Source organism: Glandiceps talaboti, chromosome 3 (assembly GCF_964340395.1).
Source record: "Glandiceps talaboti chromosome 3, keGlaTala1.1, whole genome shotgun sequence".
Classification (NCBI taxonomy): Eukaryota; Metazoa; Hemichordata; class Enteropneusta; family Spengelidae; genus Glandiceps; species Glandiceps talaboti.
The window spans coordinates 19,893,323-19,906,002 of NC_135551.1; the positions used below are offsets into that span (position 1 = coordinate 19,893,323).

The following is a 12,680-nucleotide window of genomic DNA, read 5'->3' on the forward strand; positions in this document are numbered from 1 at the left end:
TCCCACTTGGCTCCCTCAAACTTTGATTCAACTAATACCACCTAATCTCAAATTTTACTAGCTACTTTGGGAATAAACAGCATTCATTGTTACCACACTTCTTTTGAAATATGTAACAGCCATAATGTTATAAGGAAATTCAAATTCAAAATAAAAAGTTTGATATTGTATGTATGTATGTATGTATGTATGTATGTATGTATGTATGTATGTATGTATGTATGTATGTATGTATGTATGTATGTATGTATGTATGTATGTATGTATGTATGTATGTATGTATGTATGTATGTATGTATGTATGTACGTGCATACGTATGCACATGTATACGTGTGTGTATGTGTCTGTGGTGTTTCAATGGAACACTCAACCTCAATTTGTATACGCTTGTAGCGCCATTGAAAGTTAATGAGTTATGATTGTAATATAGTGAAGGGGGGGTATGAAAAAACATTTTGTGTGAAGGAGGGGGGAGGGGTTACGACTCAGAAAATATTTTAAGCCAGGTAGGGGGGTCACTCAAATTTTGTGGATTTTCAAAGCAAGTCCTCGACCCCCCCCCCCACCACCACCCCCAGGTCACAAATAATGACAGCTCCCTTAGAACGAAGGGTTTGTCTGTGCGCTCTATTTACTGGCGTACTTTTTGTATACTATATGTGGTAGAGTGCAATACCAGTGGTGGGACGCCATTGACCCGTGTCTTCCCCATGTGATCCCCATGTATTGATGTAAATATGAATAACCAATAATAAAATGGCAAATGTCGAATGATTGTTATTTGGATTTGAACTTTCAGAAATTAAAATGTGGAAATGGATGCACCTCTTCCAGGTGGATAACTCCATAGAGCTCTAAGTAGCAGAGAGAGAGAGAGAGAGAGAGAGAGAGAGAGAGAGAGAGAGAGAGAGAGAGAGAGGGGGGGGGAGGGGTAAGTGAGAGGGGGAGAGAGAGGGAGAGAGAGAGATGATGCAACAGACAAGCACAACTATAAGTCGACATTTTATTTGGCAAATGCCTCGGTGTCTACAAGATCTTCCCATTCAAATACCGAAATTGATAAAAACTGCTGAAAATAATTGCGCATAATTGATAAATTTGACGAAATTTATTTTTCTTTTTTCACTTAAAATTGATGCTTTTGGCATGGGAGTTAAGATCTGCAAGATCTGAGTTTATAAGTTTTACTAGTAACAAGCATAAGCTTCTATATACCAAATTCAAATTCAATTTCTGTAGATTTTTCAAGGGTCTGCATAGACTAATTATAATAATGTTGTTTCACATTCTTTTTTGTCTAACACAAAGCAAAAAGTAAAGTTTTTTTCTCTTTATTAAAAATCCAAAGTTACCCATACATTTTCATCTGTATGACCTCGATCACTAACACATTAGTTTTACCTTCATTCATATTCCTAAGCTAATACATGGGGGCAAGGATAATATTATGTACGGAATTAGTGTGTTAGAAATGTATATGATAAATGTTGTGTTCAGTGCCAATATTTTGTGATATTAAATCACCTTTAGGACTGAAATAGTTCGACGGGAAGGTGAATGATTTGATAAAGTGTCGATAAAGCTCTAAATATCAATCGATCTGTGCATGACCTGATCTGGGCTGGGGATGATCTGACAATCTCATTAGACATGCAAATTACTGAATTAGTAATTAGCCTCGCTATGGATGGTGCGACGCCATCTTGGTTAGACTGCTAGAAGAGGAAGTTCCAAGTGAAGTCACTGAAATTAACGTGGAATTTTACCGATTCTGGTGAAAAATCATTGATCTGGCGATTCCGAGGTTTAAGCATTTAACCATGCCGTTAGCTCAGCTTGCAGATCCTTGGCAGAAGATGACCGTGACGAGAGAATCGGTAAGTCCATCGGCTACACCCAACCCTGCACACACATAATTCTTCGGAATTTACACATTTTAGCCGTGCGTGTGTACTCACAGCGTACCCAAACCTCGACACCGACATATAGACGTTAACCTATTGCTGAATATGTACTATTTTTTATATTTTTAGGCACCAAGCACGGAAGACATGCTTGTTGATGATGCTGTTACTGAAGAAGGCGTAAGTAATTATTTTGTCTTGCGAGTTTTTGACTTGCGTTTTGTTGTGTCATCCCGTACCGGTTTTTAGCTTCCGGTCTTTCAATTGTGAACAATTTGCGTTCTCCCCCATCTATTAGTGTGTCAGCTGATAGTGATAGAACTGCACGCCAAAAGGACTTTGCAAATTGCACCCTCCGTCGTTTAAGGTTCCTATAACCATTTCCAATTGTCTTGTACGGATTGGACGATATATATATATATTGAGAAGCCGTTCTTTTACATTTCTGGGTTTTTGGTTATAACTGTTCTCCGCTTGATTGAAACTCAAATGTGTAAATCATGAGTATTTATGCAAAACCTGGGTTAAAATGTTTGTGTAAATACAGAGACACATTTACTCATAGTAAACACGACGTAAATCACACAGCAGTGCCGTAATATTTTACAGAGTTTAATTTTGATATGAATCTCCAAAAAAGTGATTTGCTTGACACAAGGATATATGCTGTGAATTTGTACTAATCTATGCAAGAAAAAAGTAAATAAAAATACACCCTTATCACTTACAAAAATAATTTAATATTGACTTTCAGAATGAGTAATTTTTCTAGTAAAAACAAATATTTATACTTTTCTGATGGCTGTTTGATGCAAACATTAATTAATTAAGGTTGGTGTTGTTGGGCAGTGATTTTGTCCTTGAGAAAGAAAATTTCAAGTGAAACCAAAATGGATGTGTAAAATTATATTTATTCATCGGTTGAGAAAATTTCGTTTCTGTACATTTCAATAGCATAAAAAAATTAAAATTTTATCATGAATATATCAGAAATTGTCATAGTTACTTAATAATGATAATTCCGTGAGGCGTTAATTTTGAGTAATATGCCTTGACAGTATTGTAAATTATAAATAAAATATATTCATATTTGATGTAATAAATCCTAATTATGTAAATAATGTTATTTAATATCACTCGTCAGTAGGGCTGAAATTGTTCTGAGTGTAGAAACCTAAATAGAAATTACGTAAGAACATAGATGTCTAGGAGAGATCTGTTCAATGCCTTATGTAAAACAGGTAGGAAATAATTTGCATAACAAAATTTGAGATACCCTGTCATATGATTATGACATAACCATTTCCCAGGCTGCGAGAATTGACGACATGTATATAATTCAGCACCTCAGACCAATAGCATGTCGTTTTCCACTCACTGGAGTCTAGTTACTATAACACATAATTTATTGTCAACTCAGAAAAATATTCAACATAATCCCAGAGGACAATGCTGATGAGAATGTAGGTGAAAATTTGAGATCATTCCGAATAATTTCTCAACATTTTTGTGACTTGATGATAGCAATAATTTATGTATGAATCTACACTGAAAGATGTTGTGTACACTCCCAATATCCAAAACATCTATTCTTGTCTTGTTGATACAATTATCAAATGATATTCTCGATGAAAGTATAAAAGAATCACTAATAAGTTTATAACTAACTTCCACCATATATAAATATGTATGGGGAATCCCTGCAGGAGAATAGACCGACTGCAGTTAGCAATATAAATCAAGTATATGCCAGGGGGCCTGATACTTACTGACCCTAACCCTAACCCCAGCTGGGGACCCCTAGATTGATTAGAAATGTGGAATGCTTGTAGTTTGGTGTATTGTGACCCAGTTAGGCATCAAGGAGTCAATTTAACAACTTATAACCAAATATTTACTATATTATATGATCAAATAAAATCTAAAGGAGAGAAGTACCATCTGTTGCAGAAAAAAAATCCATGTTAACCGTTCTACAAACATTTTTTTTAAAACAATCATGTGACAGTGACTAGTTTCCATTGTGTTGAAACTGAAGTTTTGTAAATGTCATCATAAATGTGATATGATAGTTAGCACCGTTTATTTCTCACAAGAGGCTGTTACTTTTATACTAGTGATGTACAGCGACAGAATCTGATTAAAATAAGTTTATGTACAGTGTACAATTTCACTTAGATGAAATCACCTTTGTGCTAAGTTTAGATAGAGTTTGTTACCAACAATGCACTGCCCCAATTACCTAAGTTAGTGTATATATGTATATAGATGACCTACATATAAATGGCTCTCAAAATTTAGATGGAGTCTATTACCAACAATGCAATTCTTCAATTACCTATTAAAGGTAATATAGAAAGCTCACTTCATGTTTAATGATTATGTTAATATACAGTTCCTGTGTGCTGTTACTTATTTGCATTTACGCCAATAGCAATTTCCTCAAAATATATACCTACATTACATACTCCAAGTATCAAGCATTAAATTACAGATTCAATTTATGACAAGCAAAAGAGCTGAATACATTCCAGTGAGTTGTCAAATTTACATGGGTAGTTCCTCAGTACTGTTACTTCTTTGAGTGTACTTCAACAATAAATTACTCCAAAATACAATGTATACACAAATTAAATGCCAAGTATCAAACTGAAAGAAGCATTCAAATTATGTCAAGTGAAAATTTGAGTTTTAAAATTCACATATGTAGTTCCTCTATACTGTTCATACTTCTGTGTGTTTTATATACTTCGATGATATTCTTCCAAAATTTAAGGTATATATATTAAATGCCAAGTATCAGACATTAAAATGTGCATTCAATATATGACAAGCAAAGATTTGAGTTCCAGTGAGTTTTTAAATTCACATATAATAAAGCGTCTGTAAGTGATATGGCAGCTACTTTGTGAAATGCAGTCTCATCTAGTCTCACTTTGTATTTAAAGTCTGTAATTATAAATGATCTAATAACATTGGGAGTATACATTACTAGTGGTACTAACCACAAAATCAGTGTTTGTTTTCTTAGGAATGGGTAAACTGTACATACAGGTTACTAAGAATATCTTGAGATCTCCTGAGTGAGTACGTATTTACAGTGAACTCAATACTTTTACCTAGAAGGTACGAGAAGCCTATGTAGTAATCATCACATGAATGTCAAATATTGAGATCAGATTTAAAAAAAAAAATATGAAAGAAAACTGTCTTTTAACTTAAATTATTAATACAAACTAGCTATGTTTTGATTTTAATATCTTGTATTATCGCTGGCTTTAATTTGTGAAATTTATGTGGGGGAAAAAAATTGAACTCATTATTTATATATTGTATCTATACAGTTGATGGTTTAGATAGATTTCATTCAATATTTTCCTTTATTCAGGTAAAACGGAAAGTAAAAGTTATGTAATGAAATGTAGATTGTCTTGCCATTATCAGCAGCAGCAGACAAGGAGATACTTGAGACAGTAATTGTCTGGCCAAATTTCAAAAAATAAATGTGCTGTTTTGCTGGATTTCAAAAAATCAAAATGTACTACATTCAGGAAAATAGAAGTCATGTCATGCTGTATAAAATTGTCTTGCCGTTATCAGTATTAGACAACTTCAATACTTGAGATACTGATTATCTCACTGAACGAAAAAAAAATGTGGGTTTAAATATATGTTGAATTTAAAAACAAAATGGGATCTCATTACTGCCAGCTCTCTTATCTGACAATTTTGATAAGATTCCTTCCCAAATATTTTGCTTCACTCCAAGTTATGTTAGAATTATTTGACAGAGATAGTAGGTGTTAGACTCATTTAAGATTCTGGCAGCGTTTAATATTATATGATGTGCAGCTACATTTGTATACCTACATGTCACGATGTGTGAAATTTGAACACAAAATTGAATGATTTAAATGCTTGAGAACTGATATTGTTATAACCTGTATGTACTTAGGTCCGCAAAGTAAAGCTGATGCCAGTTGACTGTATGTAGTATACAGGCATGTAAATGTTTATGCCAGGACTTGATTAAGTGTGTTACTTTGAGTTCAAATTGAAGTGATTAAAGTCTGCAATTAAATCAAACTACAAAATAAATAAGAAATACTTCAGATGTACTGTAAAATTACACAAAAAAAATTAATTATGTTTTTCTGATAACATGGCCTCAGAGAATTGAGTAGGTAGGTGGGGGTTTTATTTGATTTTATCTATTTAATAGTTTTTATTTTTGATAAATATTTCTCTGACCCCTAAACCAAAGGAAATGTCAGTCAGAATATCCCTTCTGTGATAGTTTGAGGAAATATGTACTGACATCTCTGGGGAAAGAAAACAGGCATGAAGGTTACAAAGACAAAGAATTTCTTATCTTTTTGTTTTACATGTTTTAAAAATGTTAGGGTCAGCAGCTTAAACTAGGGTTGGTTGGGTTATCGGAAATGCACAATTTGTTTTACTTTGCTTTATGACAACTTTAGCTTTGTGTCTACTTTAATTATTGAGATGTTATCAATAAATATGTTCAGTTGACATCAACGTGATCAAAAATGTTCATCATCTTAGTATAAAGATCAAATGACTTACACAGGTTACAACACACAAGCAGTTCAAAGTTTCTTTTAGGTTTGAGCTTTCGATCTGGCTTGGAATTTGTCTGTCATTCAGATGAGGATTCTAAACTAAGATGGATCGCATGCTTAATGCTAAAAACTTTGAACTGCTTGTGTATTGTAACCTTTTCATGTAAGTCGTGCCATCCAAGGTGTCTGTTGGCTGTGTTATCAGGTGTATATGCTGAGATCAGTCAGTCAGTGTGTAGGTGTCACATGTAGGTGTGTAGTGGAAGTACATAACTGGTGATTGTTCCCAAGTCAATGACACTATAGTGTAAATGTCAAGACATTATCACAAGAATGTCAGATATGTATTTAGTGAACTATAGTACTGTCTAGTGGCGATACTGTTATACATCGTAAGTACTTCATGTTCATAACATTACTTCCAACAGTGGCTTCAACCAGGGTGGCCAGTAAAATATATAAAAAATAAAATAATCAAAAGCCTGAAATGACACCCAATCTGTTACATATTAGTATAGAATTGCATAACAATGTAGTGTAAAATTGAAAATTAGCATTGTATGATAAAGTGAAGGAAAAGATAATTGATTGGTTCCGGTAACCAGACCCAACCTAATTATTCATTGCCGACCCTCAAACTTTATTAAGTAATTTGAAAAAAATGTCGAAAAATCTAAACATTTTGCAATGTCGTGAGAGAAAGTGAGATTTGATGACAATTGACATTATTGTCTTGTGATCAAAACAACATGGCAGAATACAGTGTAGCACACAATGTCGTCTGCATATCATATTGGAAAGCGAGAACACATCGATGAGAAATCTCCGTTGGCCTCTACATAATACTAAAAACCTGAACCAGACCAAAAAGATAAAATTAAAATAAAATAAAAATAAAATAAAAAAAATAAAAAATTCCCTACCTACCCACCCTGTTCTGAAATTAGGTGTTATCGGAACCACACTTTTTTTTTGTCTTTGGCCTAATATTGTGCCAAACTAAAGCCTTTAGATTTCTACTCTCAGACAGTCAAAAAACTTGTGCAGTCAAATCGCAAATTTTCGTTGACATCTTGTTCACATGTCAGGAGTATACCGTCATTAGAACTGTAAACCTGCAGTCCAGTTAACATTCAATGATTCATACATGAGGAAGACATGTTGGTTTAGTGCTAGCTATAATCACATTTAGTTCACACATATTAAATGCAGAAGTAACCGCCTAATGGTATGTAGTTCAGTGAAACATAATCATAGGAGAAACATTGTCCGCTGTGGGAATTACATTTTTTTTAATACCCTTGAGGTGGTGTCTGCTTTATCATGACCTTGACCTTGACCCCATCATTAGTGAAAGGTCATAAATGTGTCTATCATTACACCTAAGTGGTATAAGCCACAGTGTGGTTTTATCAAACCTCTGAGCTGACTTTGCATGGTTCTGACCTTTGACCTCAGGGTTGACTTTGCATGGTCCCGACCTTTGACCTTAGGGTTGACTTTGCATGGTACTGACCTTTGACCCCAGAGTTGATGTCCACATGGTTCCAACCTATTGAGAATTTCTCTTGACATTGCAGTACATTTTGTGATGTATAACAATGACCAACAGAACTTCCACAACATTTGCTAATATGATGGATGACTTTGGCTTGTACTTAATAAGTATTTCTTCTCTTGTCATCTCAAGGGAAAGTTGTGCCGTTGTACGTTATCAGATTTCCATATTATTGACAGTTGCAATACTTTTTGAGTGTCAAATAACATGGAAGTGTATAGATAGATAACTTGTGCTGTAACATACCGGAATGACTTCCTGCCTTTGTGGTGGCCAGAAAATGATATTGACTGGGGCCAGGGAGTGGAGTCTTAGCCCATAGAGTAGGCTTGATGATACTCTCTCAACTTCAAGAAGCTTTCAGCAGAGCTTCTTGAGATAGTAACATCAAAACAAGTCTCTGGGCTAGAGAGCTTCTTGAGATAGTACACCAAGACAAGTCTCTGTCTCTGGGCTAGAAGAACTTCTTGAGATAGTAATTAAGACAAGTTTCTGGGCTAGGAGAGCTTCTTGAGATAGTAACACCAAGACAAATGTCTGGACTAGAGGGCTTCTTGAGATAATATCAAGACAAGTCTCTGTCTCTGGGCTAGAAGAACTTCGTGAGATAGTAATTAAGACAAGTTTCTGGGCTAGAGAGCTTCTTGAGATAGTTACACCAAGACAAATGTCAAGACTAGAGGGCTTCTTGAGAATAATACCTAGACATGTGTCTGGACTAGTAGAGGGTTTCTGGAGATAGCAACACCAAGGCAAGTCTCTGGGCTAACTAACTGTCAGTGGATGATGCTATAAATTTAATACATCTTGAGATGGTCTGTGCAAGATACGTCATGTTGTTCAGCCCTAGGCTATATAGTATAAGACTTCTTCATGTAAGTACTGGCTGATAGCGTGGTATACATGTTGTATCTTACAGACTACTCTAGCTGCTGCTATCGTATACACAATCCAAATTAAAAATCTCCCCATTCTTTGCATGTATGTGGTATTAAAGTGTTCCATCAAACTTCAGGGTGACTGAATTCCATACTACAGTACATGTAACTGTGGTGTGTGGAAAACAGATTGATACAACTGTCAATGGGAATGCATGACGCTGCATTACTTATCAGATTGCTGGATGTAATCTTTTGACTCTGGACCACATACCTGACTTCACAAATTCCAAAATGGCTACACTGTTACAATGTAGGCCATATGTAATATAATTACAAAGCATGCAAAGAATCCAATTGTCCATAGTTTGATTTCTGTAATGGCTATTAGTGTTATAGCTGTTAGTGTTACAATTTCTGGATAATTTGCTGATTATTGCTGATGAGTGCTTCATTAAACTGTAACATCACTGGAGAGCTGCTGATTATCAGCCAACTGAGAGCATGTGTGTTTGTTGTAATGAAATGGCTATCACAGGCCTCAGGGAATAACCTTATGTTGAAATATTTGCCTTTCTGAAATGACCCCAGACAGATAGACATTTGTAAGCTTGTCCCAAGACAGTACAGTGTGAATTATCTAACTGTAAGCCCCAGGTATACATGTAGTGCTATATCTTGACCTGTAGAATACCATGCACAAACCAAGTTATTTTCTTTGAAAAGAAAATATGGATTATATACCTGGTCAGTGTGTCCTCTAAGCCAATTCATCTTGTCAATCTTGTCTAATTCAAGGAAAGCAATTTCAAAGAAATTTCAAAGATGATTTTTTTTTCACTGATATACACATGTTGAACATAATGTATGTAATGTCTAACATCTAGAAGCAATGGTGCGGAAGTGTTAGCAATGGACTTGACAGATTGTACAGTCTTACAAGTCTATGATCCTCCTCTATCAGTACTGACATGATAGCATGCTGGTTAGTTGGACAGTTTCAGAGATAATACTGAAATTTGTGACTGAAAGTGAGTATTCTATGACAAAAATTCAATTCCCAAGAAATGTTACCAGGCAGCATTTTCTCATGTATACGCACGCCTGCTTAAAAGACCATATACATGTACGTCATATTGTTCAGTGTTGTACAAAGTGTAATATCTTATGGACTAATACATATGACAGTGATAAAATAAACTCTTACCAAAACTCATCATATGCCAAGTTGTAACACTTGAAGAAAGTCACCTGATCCATCAACACCTTCCTCCTAACTGTTTGTAGAACAGGTGTTGCATTTCACACTGTCCAATCATGAATTGATACATATATTTGCATAAAGTCAGTCAATTAACAGGTGGATGAAGAGAATTGAGATTCCATGAGCGCTGTTAAAAGCCCAAAGAAATTATCACCTTCCTGCTATGGTCTACTATATTATGCACATAATGAGGAGGTAATTTGCTCAGGATTTTAATTGCCTTGTTGACTTGTTGGCAGTTTAATTGGAAAGGCAATTGACAAGGTCGGAAGTCAGAATTTAAATTGTCGTGTTTCACTGAGGGAGATGCAGTCTTTTGGAATAACATATTGATAAAAACTACATGGCGTGCAATGGCATGGGAGAATGTCTGTATTTTTATATCATGTGACTTGAGTGGAAACGTCCAAATGGGGTGTTGTGTGCCAAGGAAATCCAGTCTTTACAAGGAAGAAATGTTTGTGAGTAAAGATGATGATTTAAAAAAAAAAAAATCTACATTTTTAAGAATGGTTTTACTGTAAAAGGAGGAATTTGGGTGTCAACTGTAACATTCACCTGTGAGAGTGAATCAGTCATTGGTGTTTGTGGCCCTCAGTTCTGTTGTGAAGGTGCTTCAATATCAATGTAGAACAGTGGACCGACTGTATGATAGATACACATTTGTGTTCAAGCCATCCAGGGAGTTAGGAGATGCAGGACAATGGGCAATAGGTGGGTACAACAGATATACATCTGTATGCAAGCTAGGGAGTCGGGGGGGGGGGGGGGTGTAGAACAGTGGGCCACCTGTGCAATAGATGCACACATTTGTATTTAAGCTTGGGAGTTAGGGGAATGTAGAACAGTGGACTGCCAGTACAATAGATACACATCTGTCTGCAAGCTAGGGAGTCAGTAGAATGTAGAACAGTGGACCAACTGTACAATAGATCCATATTTGTGTGCAAGCTAGGGAGTTGGGGGAATGGAGAACAGTGGACTGACTGTACAATAGATACACATCTGTATGCAAGCTAGGGAGTCAGGGTTACTGTAAGGCTAGGGATAGGAATAGGATGAGGCTCCCTAGCATAAACATCAGTGATTAATATCACTTGCGATTGGTAAGCACTGTTCCAAGTACCTCATGAAATTGGGTTGTAGATTTCTAATTTTGAAATGAAGGTGCTGTCATACAGAAGTATTCTGGTATTGGATTTTTTTGCCATGAGAGATACTGTTCAGTATCAACATTTTATGTATGAGTTATTCAGATATATCTCAAAATTTCATTGAGTTTTCTCTCCACGATAGATGGTAAGGATGGTGACTAATTTGCATGATAATTTGCATATCAATTCAATGGTAATTTGCATACACATTTACATATATTGATCCTCATATGATGTCTCCAACATTGAAATACATTCTGACATGTTTAGATTTAACACATACATGTACATGTACACAGATGGGACATTGGGATCAGTCATTTCTCTTCCTGTGAGAGTATTATCATAACATAGTCATTCAAAGATTACTAAAACTCAAGGGTGGTGGAACATTCACCAACTGCAGAAAAATGTCAAGCACGGTGGCCTAGGTGGACAGGACAGTGTTGGCACCATGCAGTGGGGAGAACACTGCTTCGTGTTGAACCTAAGAATTCAAAGTCTGAATTCTGTATATTATATGGATGCCGTAGATGACACATTGTGTAGTTGACTAATAACAGTTGGGTTTTTATTTTTTTACAATCATATCGTCCTAATAGCAGATCATATATCGATTGTACATGTAATGTTCTCTGTCATGCATGTTATTAGTGTCGGTGAAATGAAGAAAAGTGGGCAATTTTTTCAAGAAAAGTAATGCCCCATATGGTCCTACATGAAACCAACACCACACAAGTTAGATACTCTGTGTACATACATGTTATCATAATTGCACTCAAATGCCCAGACTGTAAGATATATCGGGTGGTCAAGTTATCCCTAACTAGTCTTCTGATTGGTCACCTGATAGGACAGCATGACTTGTCTTGTCTTACAGTGGAGAGAGGACTTTCCAATGCTAGTTTGAGTGTACAGTTTTGTACGCTCTTTTTGTAAACCCATGGGGGGGGGGGGGGTAGCTTCACACTTTGTTGATCCAGTTAATCCAGTTTTCATCCCAACTTGTAGTTGTCTGTGTACAAATAAATACCCCCATGGTAGAAAGAGAAGTACCGGTAAATGCAAACCACTTATTTACGTGAAATGTTATTCTATGCACTCACCCATATTGCAGAGTTTCATCAAAAACAGGACTTCAATCAATTAATTCAGTACTACAACCTAGGCGGCTGTAAAGGCAAATGTGGAAACCATTTCAGTGGTGGCCACCACTACCCTAATAATGGGATGTCAAAGGCTATATTTAAGTTCAAAGGTCAGACCTAATGTAGTTTTATATAATAATGGAAAATCAAAAGTCAATGGAGAATTTAAAAGTCAGGTCTAACCTGTAGG

General features: G+C 35.7%; 1 protein-coding gene across 1 annotated transcript in view; it reads left to right on the forward strand.

The window, feature by feature from the left end:
- The first annotated feature begins 1,717 nt into the window (after window positions 1-1,717).
- Window positions 1,718-12,680, forward strand: part of LOC144432795 (ribosomal protein S6 kinase alpha-3-like) — a 76,815-nt gene continuing 65,852 nt past the window's right edge. The window contains exons 1-2 of the mRNA XM_078121074.1: window positions 1,718-1,878; window positions 2,035-2,085. Coding sequence (XP_077977200.1) covers window positions 1,822-1,878; window positions 2,035-2,085 — 108 coding nt within the window. The 5' untranslated portion in view covers window positions 1,718-1,821. The remainder of the gene's footprint in view (window positions 1,879-2,034; window positions 2,086-12,680) is intronic.